Below are 23,664 nucleotides of genomic sequence, written 5' to 3'. Positions count from 1 at the left end.
TGGCACTTAGAAGAACTGCATGACTAGTCACCTGATGAATCAATTAGATACTGAATAATGAGGATGTATCAAGTCAGAGTAATCTGTATATGTTAGTCTATATGTATCTACATCCCCAGCCCATTTTCTAAGGGAAGACACATGATGAAGACCTGCTGAGATAATGTTTTTTGCATAGGACCCTGTGCCCCTGGTAACAGCTAAGTGAATACAGAGTGGGTTCCTGACCCAAAGGTAGCTCATCCAAAGGCAAGCTGTCTAGCGGTGTGTGAGGCTTCTGGTGTAGAAGGCCGAGCTAATCATAGTCGTGCGTCCAGGACTTTGAACTGGAAAGCGGAGAGAGAATATGTAGTTGGGAGAAGCAGAAGCCAAAGGATCAGGGGGCATCAGTTAAAGTTGTAAGAAGTAAACTATTGGACTAAACATAGCTCTGGTACTGCCTAAAGCTAAAAACATGAGGCCTGCAAGGATCAAACTTTTATTTTATTTTATTTTATTATTTTTTATTTTTTTGGCCACATTGTATGGCATGTGGGATCCTAGTTCCCCGACCAGGGATCAAACCCGCACCCTCTGCACTGGAAGCATGGATTCTTAACCACTGGACCACCAGGGAAGTCCAAGGATCAAACTTTCTGAATGAATCACATTGTAGAACAAAGCTCAAGAATATTTATAGGAATGCAAAAAAAAAAAAGATAATTTACAAGGTGTGGCATCCATTAAGAAATGACCAGGCAGGCAAACAAGGAAGAAAATACAACCCATAAAGAAGAAATAAAATCTATCAATTGAAAACAATCCAGAAATGACATAGATAGAACTAGGTGACTAGAACATTAGAAGTTATTATGACTATAGTCCATAGATTCAAGAAGTTAAAGAAACTATGAACATGTTAAGACATGAAAGGTATAAAAAAGAGCCCAGTTCAGATGATCTGAATAGGCATTTTTCCGAAGAAGGCATAAGATGGGCAAGAGGCACATGAAAAGATTCTCAATGTCACTAATCATCAGTGGGATATCACCTCACACCTGTCAGAATGGCTATTATCAAAAGGACAAGAAATAACAAGTGTTGGCAAGGATGTGGAGAAAAGGGAACCCTTGTTCACTGTTGGTAGGAATATAAATTGGTGCAGTCATTATGGAAAACAGTATGGAGGTTCCTCAAAAAATTAAAAACAGAACTATCATATGACCCAAAAATTCCACTTCTGGGTATTTGTCCAAAGAAAACAAAAACACTAATTTGAAAAGATATATGAATCCCTATATTCATTGCATCATTAGTTACAATAGTCAAGATGTGGAAACCTAAATGTCCATTGATGGATGAATGGATAAAGAAGATGTGGTATATACACACAATGGAATATTATTCAGGCATAAAAAAGAATAAAATCTTGACATTTCTGATAACACAGAAGGACCTTGTGAAGTAAGTCAGAGACAGACAAATATCACATAATTTCATTCATATGTGGAATCTTAAAAAAACAAAACAAATGAACAAACAAAACAAACTCATAGATACAGAAAACACATTGGTGGTTGTCAGAGAAGGGGGTGTTAGGAGTTAAGACAAAATAGGTGAAAGGTATTAAGAGATACAAACTTCCAGATATAAAATAAATAAGTCATAGGAATGTAACTATAGTCAATAATGCTGTACTTCATATTTGAAAGTTGTTAAGAGAGTAAATCTGAAAAGTTCTCATCACAAGAGAAAACAATTGTAACTTTGTATGTTGACAGATCATAACTAGACTTACGGTGTGATCCTTTTGAAATGTACACAAAGGTTGAATCATTATGTTGTACACCTGAAACTAATACAATGTTGTATGTCAATTACACTTCAATTTAAAAAAAGAATTCAGTGGTAAAGGTGATTGACGCTTGAGAAAAAAAATTGTGAACTTGAAGGCATAGAAATGGAAACTATTCAAAATGAAACACATTGCGAAAAAAGACTGGAAAAAATCAATAGAGCACCCATAAACTTTGGTAAAACTTCAAGTTGCTCAATATATATGCAATTGAAGTCATCAAAAGAAAGGAGAGGTGAAAAGTACCCCCAAAACTTGAAGAATAAGCACTGAAAATTTTCCCATTTTGATAAAAACTATAACCCATAGACCCAAGAATCTGAACAAGACTCAAGCACAAGAAACATCAAGAAAACTATATGGAGGCATATCAAAATCAAAATTTTAAAACCAATGATAAAGAGAGAATCTCTTTATCCACCAGAGGAAAAAAGACACATTGCATGCAGAGGTACAAAAAAAATTACAGAATGTTTATTGTCAGAAACAATGTAAGATAGAAGAAAGTAGAGCAACCTCTTTAAATCACTAAAAGAAAAAAACCCTGTCAACCTATAATTCTCTACCCAGCAAAAATATCTTTCAAAAATGAAGGTGAGGGACTTCCCTGGTGGCTCAGTGGATAAGACTCTGTGCTCCCAATGCAGGGGACCCAGGTTCGATCCCTGGTCAGGGAACTAGATCCCACATGCACGCCGCAACTAAGAGTTCACATGCCACAACTAAGGAGCCCGCCTGCCGTAACTAAGACCCAGTGCAACCAAATAAATAAATAAATAAATAAATACTTTAAAAAATGAAGGTGAAATAAAGACCTTTTCAGACATATAAAAATGGAAAGAATTTACCATCAGTATACCTGCACTACAAGAAATGTTAAAGAAAATCCTTCAAGCAGAAGATAAATGACACCACATAGCCATCTAGATCTACACAAAGAAATAAAAAGCATTAGAAAAGATAAGATAGGTAAATACAAAGCATATTTATTATTATTTAAATACCTTTAAAAGATTGATTAAAGTAAGCATAATAACAATATATCAATCATAAATTGATAATCACATTACATATAAATGCTCAAACACCCCCAGTTAAAAGGCAGAGATGGTCAGATTCAGTAAAAAAGCAAGACTCAACAATATGCTGTCTATAAAAACAAAACAAAACCCACTTTAAATATACAACTAATTCCACCCAATTTAAATATAAAACATATAAAATGTTCTACCCAATAATATCAGGATACATATTCTTTTCAAATGCACACAGAACATTTGCCACAATAGACCATATTCTGGGCTATAAAATAAAGCTCCATAAATTTAAAAGGATTCAAGCCATACAAAATATGTTCTTTGTCCCCAGTTTTATTAAATTAGAAATCCATAACAGAAAGATCTGGAAAATCCACAAATATTTATAAGCTAAATAAATACTTTGAAATAACCCATGGATAAAGGAGAAATCAAAAGGGAAATTAAAAAGCACTTTGAACTAAGTGAAAATAAGAACACAACATGTTAAAAATGTGTGGGATACAGCTAAAGCAATACGTAGAGGAAAATTTATAACACTAAATGCCTATATTAGAAAAGGCAATAAGTCTCAAATCAATGGCATCATCTTCCAACTTAGAAAAATAGGAGCAAATGTAACCCAAAGTAAGCAGGAAAAAAGGACATATAGAGAGTAGAAATCAATGAAACATAAAACAAAAATATTAGACAATTAAGTGAAACCAAAAACTGATTCTTTAAAATCAATAAAATTGATAAACCTCTAGCCAGACTGATAAGGAAAAAAAGAGAGAAGACAAAAATTATGAACTTTAGGATTGAAAGAGATATTAAAAGAACAATAAAGGAATATTTTGAACTATTTTATGCCAATAAATTTGACAACTTAGATGAAATGGAAAAATTCCTTGAAAGACAAAAACTCCTAACAGTCACTCAAGAAGAAATACATGACCTGATGTGGATTGATATCCGATAAACATCTATTAAAGATATTGAATTTGTAGTTTAAAACTTTCCTATGAAGAAAACTCTACTCCCAGAGAGCTTCCCTGGTGAATTCTAAGAAATATTTAAGGAATAAATAACACTAATGCTATGCAAACTCTTCTAGAAAGTTGAAGAGGAAGGAAAGATATTTCATCTCATTTTATGAGGCCCACATTATTCTGGTATGCAACCATTTTGGAAGATAGCCTAACAATTACTTACAAAGCTAAACATGCACATACCATATGACTGAGCCATTTCATTTCTAGGTAGTTATCCAAAAGAAATGAAAGCAAATTTCCATACAAAGACTTGTACACAACTATTCATAGCCAAAACTGGAAGCAACTCAAATGTCCATCAACAGGTAAACAGTTAAATTGTAGTATATTCACACAACTGAGTACTACTCAGTAATAAAAAGGCATTTACTATTGAAACATGCAACAAAATAGAGGAGTCTCAAAACAATTACACTAATTGAAAGAAGTCAACCCCTCTCTAAGAGTACTTACTGTACGATTACATTTACATGAAATTCTTATAAATGCAAACCAATCGATAATGACAGAAGGCAGACCCACGGTTGCTTGGGGATAGGGAGGGGCAGCCATAATCACAAAAGGGCATGAAAAAAATGCTTAAGAGTAATGAACTTGTGCATTATCTCAATTGTGGTAATAGTTTCACTGGCAAAACATATGTCAAAAGGTATCTGCAGTTTTTTGTATGTCAATTATACTGCAAAAGCTGTTTAAAAATAAATGCTCCTTTGGTAAGTTTGAGTTAAGTAAAATCTTATTTGTGAAAAGAGCAAATCTTCAACATTTCTTATTTTAAAAAAATATAATCTCTGGTTAAATATTAACAAAACCCAAACTAAGTTCACAAATTGATATTTGAAAGTATCACTTAATTCACAAGTAAGTAATTTAATATGAAAACTTAGAGGTCAATAATAATAAAAAAATGGTAATTCAATGATGCAGAATGGCTGTCTTTACAACCTGGCTATGAAACTGGGGTGACCCAATCTAATGATCACAGGACAAGAGGTAACTCTGGGTTGTGCCCAGTTATAAAAGGCATTTTGCTTGCCTTGAAACAAGAAAATGGCAGAACCTTTTTCACACCTTCAGGGTCACATCCCAGCTTGCAGAATGAAATGAGCAAGCCCCAGAGGCAGTCTCAAGAAACAGGCAACTTTTCTTCATTGTCACTGCTACAATCCTGGAGACAGCTGTCATCAAAGATGGGGATGTGGATTTAAAGGTTCCTTCTGCTCTCCTTCTCCAGCCTGTCACACACCACTCTGGTGCAGGTCTGAGCTTCCCGGCCACAAGAGGAAACAGCGGGGCTCCCGCAGCTGCAGTAGAGACTGGTCCCACGGGCTATCTCATGGACTGTGCTGGTTCATGCATAAAGCATGAAGCCATCCTCCAGGCCTGGCTGGCATCACACTTCAGCCTGTCCACTTGCCCCTTCTGCAGGCCCTGAGCCCAAGCATACAGCAGTTCTTGCTGGTTCCCTCTTGCTTCCCACCCTACTGTCCAAGACCAAGTGAGTCCTCCAGCCAGAAGGAGGTCAGTCCTCTCCTGTCATAGGTCCACCTCGATTAGGCTTTATAATTAACCCATTCCCTTGGCAGCTTCCAAAAGCACTGATTGCCACCAGCCCCTCCTATGTCCTGCAGTTTCTGGGCCCTGCTGGCTTGAACTGAAGCCCATCTTTCCAGTCGTCCCCCTTCCTCTCCACTCCAGGCCAACTTACCCCTCCCCTGCATGCCTGCCTCTCCTCTGAACACAAAATGTCTTCCAAACACAATCTCCCAACTCTTCCAGATCTTCAGGATCATGACTTGAAAGATGTGGACATCTTATCTCCCTCTTTACCTCCCTTCCCCACCCCCACCCTCCCACTAGGCAAACCTAGGGACAAAGTGCAATTTGCCTTATATTGGTGACTCAGTTTCCCAGACCTCTTAATGGAGGTGTCAGTCATGAGGATGGAGGACCGGTGCTAGGCTCCCCACACTGATGGCCTCTCTTTCTCCAGTTCTTCTATGACGGTTCATTTTCTTCACAATACTATTTGCTGATGCTTTGCTTACCTTCTGTTTCTGCCACTAGAGTGTAAGCTCGATGAAGTCAGGGACAGGGTCTGATTCAATCAATGTTGGATTCCCAGGCCAGCACTCATGGCACACTGTGAGCTTCTGATAAACACTCACTGAATGAAATGGATGAGTATGTAATGTGTGCGTGTGCGTGCGTGTGTGCACGTGTGCACGCACGTTCACAGCACCTAACAGTCAGGTTTCCAGTTGTCACTGGCTACCATGGTTTTGCACTAGCATTGTACAAAGACTAGAGAGTGAAAAAGGGTAGGAAGGGGTGTGTGTTTCTATCTCTATCTAGATATCTATCTATATTTCTATCTATATATGTGTGTGTTACACACACATTTTCCAAAATCAACCCAGAAACCCAGTCTCTTCCACTATAATAGGAAAGCTTACTCACTCGTGGCCTGGCTTTGTGGGAAGGAGCAGGGAAATGGGACCAGGGACCCAGAAACATTTTCTGAAGGAGAAATCTTCCCCATCCTTCCTACCCATTTTCTCTCTGTGATCTTCTTACAATGCCAGTGCAAAACCACTGTAGCCAATGACAACTGGAAACCTGGCCATTGGGGGCTGTCCCACTGGGAGAGGTGCACAAGCAGGGATGATGGCGCTGGGCTCAGTTTATAGCGCGGAACAACTGTAAGTGTCTCTAGGTCTGTGGTGTAGCTGTTCTATCTGCACTATTTTGATGAGTGATATTTGCACTTCCTTGTTACAGAGCTCACCTACCTCTCTTACACACACACAATGTTCTTACTTCCAAACAGAATTACAATATACACCTCTTAAGGTTGCTATAGATACCCTTTAAGTAAACAAGGGTGAGAGAATTATCTAATTTAAAAAAATCTATTCCTGGGAATTCCCTGGCAGTCCAGTGGTTAGGGCCTGGAGCTTTCACTGTCAGGGGCCCAGGTTTGATCCCTGATCGGGAAACTAAGATCTTGCAAGCTGCACAGCGTGGCCAAAAAAATAAAATTAAAAATTAAAAAATCTATTCTAACCCCACTTTCCAAAGGAAGGAAACAGGATTAGAAGAGATTAAAACTGCTCATATATTTGTTCGCCTGGTTATTTGACAAAGAGGTAGGCGGCAGGCCAGTGAGGAATAAGGAATCTCATGCTGGAGAGATGTGGAGAGGAGACGCCCAATAGCGAAGCAGCCAAAAGGCTGACAAAAAGGAACATAGGACGAGCAGAAAGTGCTTCCCTGCGAAAGCAAACACTTTTATCTTTACAATTTACATGTATGTGGATTCTCAAGTCCTGCTTGTCTTAAGGATTCCTGAATCTTTAAAAAAATGGCCAGCCCAGAAATGTGAACCATCTTTATCCCATGGCTTTGTGGAACCCAGGTTCACTACCCTCAGACCACTGTATGTTTGTGACCCTTATTTTAGAAACAGAAGGATAAACACATAATGATCCAAAGGGCTGAGAGCTTAAACTGAGGTATATGAACCCATAAGAATGTCACAATTCATTCTGCCTGAGGAAGTCAGAGGAGTTTTACAGACAGATGTCACCTACTTGGATCTTGGAGGATGAGAAGGAATTGACTGAATGAAGAGAGGAGGAGGCTGGTCAGAGGACAGAGCAAATATGAAGGAAGGGGCCTCAGGAGCGCCTGGTAGCACTTCTGTGCGGTTGCAGTCCAGTGAGGATGGGGACGCTGATGGCTGATGAAGCTGCAAGGTGCATGCGGGACCCAAATGCAAGAGATCCTAGAGATGGTGTTAATCAGGTTGGGTTCACAGATAGGTAGTGGGAGGCACTCAAGGTTTCTAAGCAGGAAATGTCAGATCCGTATTTCAGAAAGGATGGAAGACATACATCACTGCACTACATAGTCCAGGCATGACACAGATCTCGGACTAAATCTATGGTAGTAGGAACGGTGAGAAGAAGTCAGATCTAAAACCCACATGGGCTACCGCAGAGCCCAGGTCCCCTAATGCCCACAGTCACTGTATGAAGCTGCCATCAGGGAGCCAGACCCTACTGTAAACTCACTCCGTCAGTGGACCAGTGCGTCTCCTCTTGTGTGCTTTGGATGTAACACAATGGATTAATCAGGACCACATTGTGCCTTCCAGGAACTCACTGCTTGTAACAGGATTGCTATCAGGAAGTAGCAGCAGGTGAGTAGGAAATTTATTTGGTGCACAGCACCAGGAGCACACAGCTACACAGCCTCTTGGTTTGAACCGCAGGGAATCTGTCCCTGTTGGTATCTTTTTCCTTCTGTTGGCCGTTGTGGGCTCTAGGCCATTAACTGTGATCACAAAGAAAGGCAATGCCTTTTATCCCATTTTACATGCTAATCAGGATTTTCTCTGATATTTTTAAAAATCTACTTTGAGCAATTTAAATTAAAAATAAATAAGTTATCCATTTTATACATATGAGTGTATATATGTCAATCCCAATCTAATAAGAACCTGCTGTATAAAAAAATAAATAAAATAAAATTCAAAAATTCAAAAAAATAAATTAAAAATAAAAATTTAACTAGAGCCCATTGGACAATGGAGCTTTCAACTCTACTGACACAATGTTTGAAAAAATATTGTGTAGATCAAGAGATGGAACACTGCCAGCAAGTGCTTGGGATCCAGAAAAATACATGGATCATATATTTGGAAAAAGCAGTGATTTGAAAACCAGACAAGTAGAACCTCAAGGCATACGTAGATACTAGCAAAGGCCAGAAATAATAAAAGCCAAAGCAGACTAGAACAGAAAGACACAAGCACCCAGACACCCATACAGAGCAGTCCACGTGGAGGAGGAAATCAGGATGAGGGAGACACAGGTAGCAGCCAATTATACTCGGGGCAACGGTCACTGGGCCTGCAAGGAGCTAAGAACTATAAGAGCGAAAATAACTGAAAATCGGGAGGAAATGCATGGAAACGGAGACCTTCATTCAGAGGGAGGGGTTACGATATCAGTGGTAGGGACAGGTGTCCTAGGGGGTCACAGGAAGTGAGGGGGGCTTGAGCTCAGTACAGCAGGCTCCCACTCTCCTCGTCCTAGCTGCTTGGTCCCAGCTTCCCCAGATGTTCCCGTTCTCTTTATTCCAGCACAGTCAACCACCATACAAAACCCCACAAGAGCATATGACAAAATAACGGACTATTTCAAGGTAGCACATGATACAGTCATATTCCAAAAACTGGGAGGAAGGGGGGCTCCTGATGGCCTCAAACAGTTGATCCATCCAAGAAGGTGGGCACCAGAGGAGATAGGAAATGCTCCTATGGGAACACCTTGCACAGACACATAAACGAGCCCATATTCCTGTTGGTATATGACAAATCGATAGGGAAATGATGGATTGATTGTTCACTAAATGGTACTCAAACAAGTGAAAAAATGTAACTTGGATCTCTGCCTCATACCATATGCCAAAATAACTTCCAGATAGATAAAATATTTCCATGTGAAAACTGTAGCTATAGAAATAATAGAAGAAACCATGGGAGAAAAGGCTGTCCTCATGAGGAACACTAAACGCAGAAGATAGAAAAGATTAATAAACTTGACTCCAAAATTTAAACTGTTCTGCATGGTAAAAACACCATAAATGTTAAAAAAAAAAAAACACACCATAAATGTTGTAAAAAGACCAACGACTGAGGAAAATAATTGCTTCACCTATTGCAGTTTATAAAGAACCTGTATACCTCAATAAGAAAAAGAACACAGTGATCATGAACCAAAAATTCACAGAAAAGGAAAGGTACCTGGACATATGAAATCATGCTCAATCACATTCATAATAAGAAATGCAAATTTAAATGTTAATGACACACAACTCTTCACTACTGGGGGAAACTGGTTGAATAGTTGAATGACACCTCTTTGGCAGAGGTGTGGGAAAACAAGCTCTCTCACACACCTGTGGTTGAGAACCAAAACTGGTACAATCTTCATGAAGAGCAACTTGGCAAAAATCAATCAAAATTTTAGAAATACAAAAACTTGACTTACTAAATCTATTTCTGGGCTTTTATCCTAGAGATAATCACACATGTGCAAAATGACACATAGACAAAAAGACACATGGATAAAAAGACACATGGACAAAGATTACACTGCAGTATCATCTGTAATAGCAAAAGATTAGGGCCCACCATTACAGGACTAGGTATATGAAGAAGCACCCAGAGAACAAATTATTAAAAAGAATGCAAAGGCGACAAGTATCGCTATGGATAAAGAACATATATATATATATATATATATATATATATATATATATATTTTTTTTTTTTTTTTTTTTTTTTTTTTTGCGTTACACGGGCCTCTCACTGTTGTGGCCTCTCCCGTTGCGGAGCACAGGCTCCAGACGTGCAGACTCAGCGGCCATGGCTCACAGGCCTAGCCACTCTGCGGGCATGTGGGATCTTCCCAGACCGGGGCACGGACCTGTGTCCCCTGCATTGGCAGGTGGACTCTCAACCACTGCGCCACCAGGGAAGCCCCCTAGATATATTTTTAAGTGAAAAAGCCAGATGCAGAGTAGTTTGTGTAGTGTGTTACTATTTGTGTAAAGCTGTATTAAACACATATATGCTGATATTAACATAAAATATCTCTGGAAGTACACATAAGAAATTGCTAGGAGTGGTTGCTTCTGGGTAGGAGGAAGCTTCACTTGCACTGTGCACACCTTCACACCTTTCAAATGTTATACTGTGCATACAATACATGCTAAGCCCATATAAACAGTAATACAACAGAATTTAAAGTTGCATGCTTTATTCATCCCTTATTATCCATTTATTCCCAAAGGAAGTGTCACTACTAATATCTGGGCTTATAGTCTTCCAGGAAGTCAGAAAAACTCTGCTGGGACGACTATACAAGGCAGACAATTCCCAAACTTCTAAGGACTCTTGACATTAGTCTGTAAAACAGGCAGGTGATTGCCATTTACAGTAGACAACAGCACTATCGTAAGGGGGAAACAGAGCAGAGTCAATGCTTATGGCACATACTGCCAGGTCTACAGGGAAGTCCTCCCTGGCCTCCTAAAGTCTCCAAGGTGTACCCACTGAGCTCTCAGCATCTTCACCTGCTCATCCCCCCCACCCCAGGGGCCTCATTCCCCGAGCACTTACTTCCTAGCCCCAGCACAAAGACTGACCCGCCTCAAAGCACCTTCAACGCCCCCCCCCCCCCCCGCACTGGACTTACATCCCCCCAAACTCCCTCCGTAACTGCTGTCACAACACTAGACAAGCCTCCAGCTGCCACTTCTGAAAAGGCCACCAGATGGGGATGGCGCTGCACGGATGGAGAGAAGATGCGCTCTGACCAGAGCCGCAGCGCCTGTGCTGTAATTATTGTTTGCTCGTTTGTTTCATTTGAATGTTTGAACGTGAATGGTTCAAATAGTCTTGTAATTTTGTTTTCTTTTAAAAAGAAAATATTTAGAACATTTCCACTCAAAAAGCACTTTTCCAAAATTGAAGCATTTTAAAAGTCTGCTTTCATTAGACAGTTGCATCTTGCATCCCTGAGGGCTTTTGCAAATAGTTCCGGTTTCCTTATTTTGTTTTGTTTGGGCACAACTCAAGTAGCAATTTCACGAAAATCAATGCTACACTCTCTGTTTCGAAAAGAGCCCTATAAATGAAGCTGTAATAGGAGATGTGGAGATGGATTCGTTTTAATACCCCTGCCTTGATTTAATTTATATATTGTTTCTTCAGTTTTTCCTTTCTAGGTCGATTTATCATTCCGAGTTGTATTAACATCCAACACACTAATATGCTTGGGAAAAAGATGGAAAACTCCAAACTCACAGTGATGCCCAGCTGTAGTGCCAAATCGGGCTGACCTGTCTGAAGGGGTGTTTTAGTTGGCCTGACTTTCCTAGGACTTCAGAGAAGTAAGACTTGCTTCCAAATCAAGGGAAAGGATTTCTAGAACTGCCCGGTACTGCATGGGGCCCTGTCATGCTGTTTATTAGTCAGGAGTGTTCTGACAGAACATGTGGGTTCTTGGTGCAAATTTGCAATTGTTCATAATAGCTCAATGTTTTTCCTAAGAGTTTTCTTTTTGGTTTCAATAATTATGGGTATTATAAAACACCTCAATGATAAATCTTACAAACTCTACTGAAGTATATACCTCGGTAAAAACAATCATGTATCTTAATAAGGCAGAAAATATTTGTAAATGTAAAAATAGATTATGGGTGACATCCAAAGAATCCAGTTATTAAATAGGAAAAGGAAATAAATAAACTATATGAAAATATACATTATCATAAATACAACTGACATAATATGCTTGGGTGGTAGTATACAAATATAATTTGGAGTTGGGGCCCCTTTGATTTTTCTTTTTTTTTTTTTTAATAGTCACAAAACATAAGCTAGCAAGGTGAGAGTAAGAAGTGATGATGCAGCCCGGCCTGGTGGCTTCCTGGCCTTAATGAAATGGCACATCTGATGTTTCAAATGATCCATCACATGGTTTTTCAAAGTCGCAGATGGTGATAGTTGAAAAAATCATGCAAATGGAAAGGAAGTAGGAAACTCTTTGAAGCTTTCCTTGCTAGTGGATACAGTGGATGTAATGAATTTCCTATGGCGGAAGTGCACAGTAAGAGAGAACAGGATGGGCCCCTGCTGTCCCCAGTGACTGGGTCTCAGCGTGCAGGCTTCCTCTAGGGGATTTTAACCCAGTGCCTTCTTCAAGCCGAGGACCACTGAGTTCTTACCTCCCCAGCTCCTGGAGCATCTCCCTGGGTGTCAGACAGACCCCTCAGGCCTTGTGTGCCCCAAGATGAACATCTTCATCCTCGATCTGCTTCTCTTCCAGTATCTTCTACCTCAGTTCCTTGTTTCTAACACCCACAGGCTCCCGCAAGCCTGAACCCTCACTTTGCTTCCCCTGCTCCCACCCTCCCGGCAGCAGCCAACCCACTGATCCTCTCAAGCCCCAAGGCCTCTGTCCTTCTTGGTCATGGTCACCTCTCTCACACTCAGAGAAAGCTTCTGGCGGTCCCTGTCTCTGCAGGCTCACCCCGCTGGTTCCTTCTGCACTGCTGACAAATTAGAGAGCATCACCAGCTGCTTCAAAACCCTAAAGCCGGGCTTCCCTGGTGGCGCAGTGGTTGAGAGTCCGCCTGCTGATGCAGGGGACACGGGTTAGTGCCCCGGTCCGAGAAGATCCCACATGCTGTGGAGCGGCTGGGCCCGTGAGCCATGGCCGCTGAGCCTGCGCGTCCGGAGCCTGTGCTCCGCAACGGGGGAGAGGCCACAACAGTGAGAGGCCCGCGTACCACAGAAAACAAACAAACAAACAACCAAAACCCTAAAGCCCCAGGGCCTTAGGATGAAGACCAGCCTCCCCCCAGGGCACTCTATCCTCTCTGCAAACCAGCCCCTTCCTCCCTTGTTTAATCCCCCAGCAACCCCAGGGGACACTCAGCCAGCCCCAGCAGGGAAGGAAACACAGACAGGAGTCCCTCAGGGGCCTGCACTCCTGGAACAGCCCAAACTGGACCTGGGTTTCCAGTAGGCTGAGGCTGGGGCTTCCCTGTTAGGACCTGGGAACAATGTCCCCCAAAGGCCAGGGCTTGGGAAACCTGCAGACCTTCTATCCTTATAACTTCTCAACTTCAGGGACCTCCAAACTGTTTTCCAACCAATGAGTGGATAATTCACCTGGATACTTCAACTCTGCCACAGCCCAGCCCCAGGTACCATGGGGGGCACAGCAATGAATGGAGCCTGGTTCCCTGCTCCCAAGGAGCTGGCAGCCAAGCATGTGCGAGGTATGTGATGTAATATCGCTCAGACTCTCATATTCCTCACTTCAGCCCCAAATCTCACATCTAATAGGACAAAGGTTCTCTTTACTGGTGACCTCTCTGGGAGCACAGGCAACCTCAGCTGATCCCCAGAAGAGGTGCCCTAGGGCAAAGGGCAGAGAGTGTCTTCAGGGTAATCAACTTGTTACCTTATTACCAAGACCAAACTGAGCCCAAATATGCCCAGCACAGCACCACACTGGACTGTGGAACCTGGGATTTTGACACCATGGGGTTTATGCACCATCTCAGAAATTACAGGTGATGTGTGGCCAGGTAAACCCCATTGGACAGCCCTTCCTCCTGGGGCTCTGTATTCCAACCAAACCCCAAACCACCAGCAGTGCTCAGCAAAACACACTTCAGAATGCACAGGAGACGATCTGAATTTGGAATACAGATAGAATTTGTTTTAAATTCGGGATTTGAGGCAAATGACTTCTGTGAATCGCTCATGTCTCAATATCTGATCCATCACGAGCTGCTGGAAGTTATATCTCATCATCATACACTGTCACTTCCCACTGGACCCACATGGTGGGGTTCACACAAGGCTTTCATGTGTACTTTTTCATCTGCTCATCAAAACCACCCTCTAAGGTAAGGGTTGGCATAAGGGCCATCTACCCTCAGGGGTTAAATAATTTCCCACTGAGTGAGCTGGAACCCTAGCCTGTCTTCTCTAACTCAGCACTCTTGCCATATAAGGGTATCTGTTTTTAATTGTTCTAAGATTACAGGTCTTACCTTTCCCTTGTAAACACATCCTGTAAAATCATTCGCTTCTAGGAGTAATAATCAGTTCATTTCTGGTGGTCTAATTAGTACTCTTGCCAAGTTACATTCCTTCCATGGACCCATACAATCTGTTTCTCTCCTGGTAGGTCCTGGATTAATTACACAACACCTTAACAGGCCCACTACCTCCTGATTTACATACAATGAATCATTCAAAGGTAAAAACTGATGTGTATAAGACAAATTGCACGGTTTACACAAAATCTAGAACAGTTTTTAAGAGGTGAATAGAAACATTCACATTTAAATATTTTAGAACAAACTGGTATACCTATCTATACTATGTAGGGAGATAAGACAGTATTACCAATAAAATATCACCTCTAATAAAATATTTACTTAGTACACAGTGTGAAAGAGGCAGAAAAGATTCTTACCTTTGGGCTATTTTCTGTAAAGGGAAATATTTCAGATTATTCTTTTCATTTATACTTTTCCTTTGGGCCCTCTTAATCAAACTGATTCCCTTCACTTGAGAACAGGGAAGTCATCACCATGCTTCTTCTAAAACCCACCTTTCCAGCCCGGCCTCCTGTGGAGGTGAAAGAGGTGACGTGACGGTGATGGACACATTGGATGCAGACGAGGGCCTCGAGGAGTGATGAGAGTTGTTGCCAAAGTTGCTGTATCTGGAGAGCGCAGAGATTTAAGTTGTGGGGCAGGGAGGGACAGAAAAATGGGTACCAGTCAATAAATGAATAACACTTGGCAACTATGCTAATTTTTGCAAGAAAAACAGGTCTGGAAATGCTAGCACTGTTCGTGATTACCCTAACTTGAAGAAACTTAGTAACTTCTTTGTTTTATTTCTCATCAGAAAAACTTCCCAAAGTCGAAAACTATTAGGCAGCAGGATTTATGACAAAGGGCTTAAATAAAACCCTCATATTTCCTTTCTTTTTAAGTGTACATTAAAACTAGTTGCTAACATAAATCAAGAATCCAAATTACTTTCAATTGAATCTGAAGATTTTCTTGCCTCTCATGGTGGCACAATTAGCATTAATTGCATCAAAGTTCTGCAGAAAATACCAGATGATTAGCTAAAAAACATTGGATTAAAAATTCTCCTTTAGGTGTTTCTGAATCAATTTCATCCATTAAATGCTATAATCTCATCACATGCCCAAGGATCAAGGAGAAACTGTCCCCAGACCTTCTAGGCTGGCCTGCTGCTTAGAGGTGCACGTATTCGATGTTTTCATCCAATATTTCCCTAGAACCAAAATTATAGCCACTAGGCTTAAATGAGCTTTTATCATTTCCCAGTCGTCTCTAACAAGTTTCAGGATTCGTAAAATTCTAGAATTTTCTTTGTTTTTCAGAATAGCTATTCTTTAGCTATCTATTTGTATTTAGCTATCATGATCAGAGCTTTGCCTCACAACCTCCTCAGCTACAAGGTAGGGCCGACTCCTTCTTCTAAACTGGTGAGGACACAGTACTGGAGTGTGTGGGACCCCAAGGGTCACTATGATATAAGTGCACAGAGACCTTCCCCCATGCAGTGAATCCAATATAAACTCCCACCAACTAACCATTCTAGGAAGCAATTTGACCTCAAAATGTGGATACCCCTTGACCAAGTAGGTCTACTTTTGGGGTGTTAACATAACTTTATGGTTATTTATATACTAAAAGTATCACACAGGAAGATACTCACTGGAGCCTCATTGAGATCATGGCAAAAAACCGGAAACTACCCAACCAGGTAACAATGTGAGAATGGCTAAGAAAGTATGATGTAACATTCGTCAATGGAAGATTACACAACCATTAAAATGATTGCCATTTTATAAGTGATAACATGGCAAATGTTTATAATGTACGTGTACGTGAGAGTGTGTGTGTGTATAAATATACACACACATACTGCATGTAACATCAAGATATAATATTACACATTGAGTTTGATCACAACTGTAAAAAATATTCTTAAAGGTTAAAAACCACGTGTAGAAAAAAGTGTTAAAAAAACAGGCCATCTACTTTTAAAAGTGGAATACAGAGGTGAAATTTCAGTTTTCCTTAATAAATTACATTATTATAATGGGAAATAAAATACTTATATTATCCCAAATCTATCCTGTGTTGCTAAGTCTGGTGTGTTGGCTGTTGCTCTTCTAATTTGTTTATTTGGTATCATGTGTCAGCCTGTGCTAAGTACCAGGCACTCTGGCAGGCAGATGGGGACTCACAGTACTACCCCACCATCCTCCCCTGTTAACATACCACCTTCATGGGACTTGGTTTCTGGACACTCATCTTCTCATCTCTTAAAGTCCCAACACTCTACCTGTCCAACAGGTTGTTTACTGCTTCTCCAAGTGAGTATTGGCTTGATTTTTTCAAGAGGGCCCCCAATTATACAAATATTGAATCACTATGCTGTATACCTGAAATCAATATAACGTTATGTCAATTATACCTAAATTAAAAAATTAAAAAAGAGGACGCCCCCCCCTTGGGGCTTCCCTGGTGGCGCAGTGGTTGAGAGTCCGCCTGCCGATGCAGGGGACACGGGTTCGTGCCCCGGCCCGGGAGGATCCCACATGCCATGGAGCGGCTGGGCCCGTGAGCCATGGCCACTGAGCCTGCGCGTCCGGAGCCTGTGCTCTGCGACGAGAGAGGCCACAACAGTGAGAGGTCCGAGCACCGGAAAAAAAAAAAAAAAAAAAAAAGAGGGCCCCCAAAACCACAGGCCACAGAGAAGACAGAAAAGCAAAGGATGAGAATATACAAAAGAAAGGAAGCAGCAGAGAGGGGAGCACAAGCTCAGCAGGGAAGAGAGGGAGAGAAGCAGGAGGCAGTGGGCCCCACTTGGGAGGGAAGGACGCTGCCCAGGACCTCCAAGTCCTCAGAGACAGGCCCTGGGCTCCAGCTTCAGCCCTGTGTCACCCAGCTGCCTAGACACTAAGCTTGTTATTCTACGTAAGCATCTAAAACCATCCCCTTCCCAACCAAAAGTGAGCATCCCAGAGAATGTTTTAACAGGATTACTTTACTAAAATTATGTTTCGATGATGTTATGGAAATAAAACAAGCATAGTGTCGTTTTCCCTCTTTTGGTTTTTCTACTGGTTGAGCAATTAATTCAACGACCTCATGGTCTAATTTTGCTTCTGAATTTCAGCCAAACTAACTGGATCATACAATTCACTCAATTCACTACACGGCATTTTTTGGTTCGTTTGTTTGTTTGTTTGTTTAACATCTTTATTGGAGTATAATTGCTTTACAATGGTGTGTTAGTGTTTGTATTTTTAAAAAATTCTTTTTAATGACTAACTGGTTGGTCTCTATTATAACCCATTCAATTGTAGTCAACCACTGAGCAGTCAAACCTGTGGCCATACAGACCTCTGAAAACCACAGTGAGTGAACATCAGAAAATTAATTGGTATGAACGATATTTATACAATATTCAAATTCCTGTCAAATAATTAAAAAATTGTAAACTTTTCTCAGTGAAATCCAAGCCAATCTTCATTCACAAGCATGCAGATGCTTTTCTCAATTTATGTGTATATTCGTTTTGTCCATTTCCATGTTTCTATTGCTCTCATCCCCCAGGACTGTCAGTGGTGCTGAAGCCTGGGGACCAAGTGGGAGGGACCTGGGTCCCAGGAAAGCCCCGTCAGAAGCTGTGAGACCATCACCATCCTGGGCTAACACCACCCTGCTGGGGAAGATGAGGTTGTCAAGATATTTTTTCTTCCGGTCAAATGTGCAGCTCCTAACTTGTACACGGATACTGCTCTTGGGGAACACGAGAGCTATGCTGGATGCATTTCATGAAAACTGTGTGAAAGATCACAATAACTGAGAATTGTAGACCTAAAAGAGACTGGTAGAGGACTTGCAGTTTGGAGGTGTTCAAACTGGAGGCCACGTACTCCTGATGGTATACAAAGCCATTCTGGTAGACACCACTCTCCACTTACCCAACCTCTCTGTGCCTCAGTTTTCTCACTGTATATAAGGGCTAGAAATAGAACCTACCTCTTCAGGGTTAAGTGATACTTTAAAGTACAGGGCTTGGCTCTCAATAAATGCTCAATAAATGTTAGCAATTATTATTATTACTCTTCATATGGGAGTGGCCATCAGTCAACACTGACTTTTATTATTGACTTTGGACAACTGATTGTTTAAAATATGCAAACCCTCTGTTCCCCATTCCCCGCTCTGCAGAGAGGTCCTGATCCAGGCATCAGTGGAGGGCGGGCACACAGGCAAGCTGACAAGCACCTGCTGAAAATTCCCTGTGCCGGTTTGATTTGCACACCTCCCTCTCTCTGCCTCATCTCCGGTTTGCATAAGAATCATTGAGGTGTCCAATGTAATTATACTAATGCCTGTGAAGTGATTCAAACTGCAATTGTTTGCCATCTCATGGGAAGCTATGAGCAATGTCTGAAAGAAAATTACATACATTAGAATAAAAACAGAAAGCTACAGAAAAGGGAAAGGAGATAAAGAAAAGACACCCACCTATTGGAAGAGAAAGACCGGAAGTTGTAAGGCTCGGAGGCAGAATACGTGCTCGGATGGAGAGAATCAGAGGAACTGTTAAAGGAAGGAAAACCCCACTCAAAACGCTGCCTGGAAAGCTGGCAAAGCACCTGGCTGCCTTCCGCAGATCAAAAGAGAGCCCGTGCCAGAGAGATGGGCTTGAGATGTGTAGATTTTGACAGACTGTGCATATTTTTATAAACCTTAAATTCAAAAATCCATCTTTAGTAATTACATTATAACACAAGAGCTCCTCAATTCAAGGAGCTGGAATTTTCTCTTCTGCCTTTTGCCTACATACTGGTAATTAGTGAGCGCCCAGGGAGTTCACACCACAACTGCTCTCTGCTCTGACTGGAATCTCCACAAACGCAGCGAACGAAAGACAAGCCAGGAGGACGCAGCGCGTTCACCGTCCCCGGGTTAGCCTCGCACAGGCCATCACGTGGGCCAGATCTACCTGCTTTCCTGCTGGGATTCGGCTTCCTTTTCCTTGGTGGACAAGGGCGAGTCCTCAAAGTCATAGGAGAAGAGGTGGAAGGGGCTGTGAAGCACATAGGGCAGCTTTTCTACGGTTGGTGAAGCCTTCGGGGGGCCGGGTGCGGCGCGGAAGGGCTGAGAAGCCGGGGAGGGCGTGGAGGGCGCCAGCAGGGCAGGCCCGGAGGCCCTTCTGCGCAAGGGGTTCCCCGCCGCACTGTCGGCCGGGAGCTGCTTTCCCGGGGAGGAGGCACTGGAGGCCGCGGGGAGGGCTGGACTCTCGCGAGCAGCATCCTTTCCGGCGGGGACCTGCTCTGAGGCAGGGCTGGCCTCGACGCTGGGTCAGCAGGGAGGAGAGGAGGAGAGGGGGAGGGGGAAGGAAGGAGAGGAAAGAGATTTGGGAGAGAGGGAGCAAAAGTTAGGAAAGAGAAGAAGACACGGCAAGCTCACTACTACTGTTAGGGCCGCTCACTTAAGAGCCCAGCTGTGTTTCTTGACCTGCAGCATAAAAGCCAGAAGCCCCGGTTTTCCCAATAATCCTGGCGCCCTGGGCTTGCCAATCTGGGGGGTAAGACCCACCTGGCCTCTGAGCATACAAGGGCCTTTATGAGGGGATTTAGTGGAACCTCAAAGGCTCTTCGGCACCTGCCCCTCAATCCCCAACTTTCTCCCCACTGGTTGTGTTGGCACCGGAATTTCCACAATTTGAACTTCATTTCTTTGTCTTGATCGAAGAGGGGACCTCCTGAAACACCCAAACTTGAGGACGAGGTATCCCACAAGCCCCATACTTACAGTCACTGCTTTCAGATCCTTTCTGGAAAGCAAGTGTGGAGAAGGAGAAAAGATGCCAGCAAGAAATGCAAAGAGCTGGAAGTGAGGGCCGGCAGAGTGAAGACACATTTCGCCTGGTTCACACCTTCCCCGGGGCCTCCTCTACCACTAAGCCCCAGATGTCTAGACTCCTGCAGGCAGGCCTCATTCTGCCACAGATACAGTTATGAAGACTCTCCATCTTCAGGGGACTGGATTTAGGCCACTTAGACATTTTGAAGCCTACCTTTGTAACAGGAGAATCTACATTCAACTCTGCATTTTTCAAAACCATAGTCCTTTTCCCAGAGAACTTGACTCCCAGCCATGCCCACTTGGGAACGGGATGTGAGCTGTTTTTTTTTCCTACCTCAAATCCAGAGCTCCATCTGTATATAAGGGCAGGGACATACCGGTTTCCCTGGCTCAAGGGGAGGATGGGATGAGACCACACTGCAGTGCCCAGGGCAGGCCTGGCAAAGGTGGTACACACACACAGGGGGCACACGTGGTGGGCACACATGGCGGGCAAACACAAGAAGCAGCCAGCAGGAAGGGGAAGCAGTGGAAGACACTAAGCCCACAGAAGTAAGCAGAATCTTTCCTACCACTTTTAAATCTAGTAGGTTGACATCGGGGAAGAAATAACATCCAGATCAATGTTAATGGATACTGTGTTTAAGATCAAACCCTGGTGTTTAATATGCACACCTTTGCTTCCTAAAACTGAAAAGTCTAACTGTATAGTCTCTGATGAAGACACCCTCCAGAATCAGTCACATAGTCAAAGACACTGCAGAGGACAGGATAAACCACCATCTACCGGTGTAAATAACAATCCCATGAAAAGACAGCACGAGTCAGTAGGGACGCCTTTGGAGGCTGCTCTTTCCATCCAGATTCCTCCATCTGGTCTGTAGGTACTGCTGAACTGTTTGAGTCCCTGAGGGTGAAAAGTTTGTGGGTGGGACATACCATGCACATTTAAGCACGTGTGGAGCCACACCGATGTATTTATTGAGGGTCCACAGAATTTTCTGGGACTCATTTTTGACCTAAGGTGGGACTGTCAACTGAACCTCCTCCCTTCCCAGAGCATCCCTAACTGAAGTCACTACCCCGAAGCATGGCACTCGGCATGGGCGGGGGCCCTTGGTTAATGCCGACCTTTCTCCCCATCTCATTCTGGAATGTGTACCTCACTCTCTGTCACTAGGTCATTCCTTTCCTCTCTACATCCTGCTGGCTTCTTCTCGGACATTTCCAAAGAGGGGAAGCAATCAGTTCAGAGAGGATTCCATGACCCCTGGGAGTGGTGGGCATCTCAGCACGTCAGATGAGCCTGTCTGAGAACTTCTATGTGCGCCGGTGGCCCCAAGAATGAGGCCACAGCAGCAAAGAATCATTGAACTTGGTAAGAGAAAGATTTTACCCTAATTCATCCAAGATCCTTTTGACTTTGCTTATTTGTGGAAAAACTAACAGCAACAATATCAGTTGGCAGTGTAATCCATCAAGTGAAGGAATCATTCAGCTATAGAATTATTTTTGAATATCAGAAAATGAATTTACCCATGATCAATTTTTATTTTTCATACAGACATCACTTGGGGAAAATACCACAAAATTTACACATATCTGCAAGGTGCCTGTGTCTGTTAGAAAGGATGCACCTTGGAGAGGTGAGTGGAGGACACAAAACTCCCCCAAAGGGCTGGAGAGCTATGGTAGTTATTCTAGGCACGCAAATAAATGCTGGGAATTTTTTCTATGCTATATGGGGTGAAAAGTGTTCCTGTCCATTTGGATAAAAATCAAAATGCATTATCCCTACAGCAGTCATCCACACATTCTAGATAACACTGTACTGGTACAATTAGTAGGAAGAAGGGGACACATGGAATTATTCTTCCCACAGTGTAGAGAGGGTTAAAGTTTTCTGAGCAGAGAGGAACATCCCGTTAGTTACTGTCAATCTGACTGAGCCAAAGCACTCAATGAGGGAGGGGACAGTGGGGACAAAAGCTCCTGGGTGTGTCTCCCATAAAGCAAGGTTAGGAAGGCAGCGTCTGAGTGAAAAATACGGTTCTCTAGGGAAAACGTGCTCAGTTATTTCTATAAAACTAGTCACTCTGTGGCTCCATGTAAACGTTTGCCAGTGGGAGCTAGTGAGGGAGGGAGGAGGCTACTGAAGGTTTGGCAGCAAACTATCCGTTAGGAAGGAGACTCCAGGCTTTTGGTGGGAGCCGGGGAGTGTCCAGCCCGCGGTACCTGTCCGTGCCCGGACAGGGGGCATCGTCATCTTTCTCTTCCTCTGAATTGGGCTCCGTGACTGGCTGCTCCTCTTCCTCCTCCTCCTCCTCCTCGACCCTGAGGCAAGGCCAGGAAAAGAGAAATGCACATAGAGACAAGATGGAAAAGCAAGATAAGCGTTACAGACAAACAGGATGATGAAGCAGAAAAACTCCAGCTGGCTGAAATGAAAAGAGCACACTTGGAGGAGACAGTTGTGAGATGGGGAAATCTAAGTGTGGGCTGGAGATGCAATAACGCAGCACAAGCCAAATTTCTTTGTCAAGTTGGCTGGATGCTACTGCCTGCAACCCCCGACCCCACTCCTCCCATCCCCCTACCACACAACAAAAATGATTCACAACAGCTTCTGGCCTTGGGCAGGCCTCCTAGGTGGTTCTCCTTCTGCATACAGAGTCATGCAGTGCCTGTTCTCAGGGCTGCCCAGTGCCTGCAGCGAGAAGTCCTCATGTCTTCACTGCATTCCTTCCTGCACCACCCTCTAAGGTGAACGGATGGTTTTTGCACGTCGCTCCCTCATTCTCAGTCAATGTGTTTGGGGGTGGGGGGCTGATCCCCTCCCCCCACTTCAAGGGTTAACACATGGTCCAGGTGGAGTCAATCTGGGCCACCCCTGGGATTTCTCCTGGTGCCTTCAGGGATGAGAAGGTACAAGGACACCCTAAGTCTAGTGGAGGAAGGTTGCCTGTGAGTGACCCCGACCCAAGAACAGCAGAGTTGGAGAGAGAGGGACGGACGTGGAGAGAGAGGAAAGCAGTCTCCATGACAGTTTTAACACTTGCATCTAATACTTTTGGAGCTTCACCCTGGCCTTTCACTAACAGAAGATAATAACTTTTCATTTTTGCTTAAGGTAGTTTAACTTGGGTTTTGCCCTTGCAGCTAAACAAACACAGACTTTGAAAATTGACTCATTACCCTCTTTTGGCCTCTAAATCCTATCAAC

At 42.8% G+C, this 23,664-nt stretch overlaps 1 protein-coding gene across 8 annotated transcripts in view; it reads right to left on the bottom strand.

Annotated features, from left to right (window-relative positions):
• Positions 1-23,664, bottom strand: part of FHOD3 (formin homology 2 domain containing 3) — a 503,602-nt gene that overhangs the window by 137,268 nt on the left and 342,670 nt on the right. For 2 of the 8 annotated variants that reach the window (XM_060118616.1, XM_060118617.1), the window contains exons 11-13: positions 19,576-19,929; positions 19,095-19,169; positions 15,116-15,229 (exon numbers count right to left, since the gene is read on the bottom strand). The exons of 1 other annotated variant lie outside the window; for it this stretch is intronic. In XM_060118616.1, coding sequence (XP_059974599.1) covers positions 15,116-15,229; positions 19,095-19,169; positions 19,576-19,929 — 543 coding nt within the window. Of the gene's footprint in view, positions 1-15,115; positions 15,230-19,094; positions 19,170-19,575; positions 19,930-22,667; positions 22,776-23,664 lie in introns of all 8 variants that reach the window. 5 more of the 8 variants (XM_060118615.1, XM_060118618.1, XM_060118622.1 and 2 more) reach the window with 4 other exon arrangements.

Source organism: Mesoplodon densirostris, chromosome 15 (genome assembly GCF_025265405.1).
Source record: "Mesoplodon densirostris isolate mMesDen1 chromosome 15, mMesDen1 primary haplotype, whole genome shotgun sequence".
Taxonomy (NCBI): Eukaryota; Metazoa; Chordata; class Mammalia; order Artiodactyla; family Ziphiidae; genus Mesoplodon; species Mesoplodon densirostris.
This window is presented reverse-complemented; position numbering and strand designations above follow the sequence as displayed.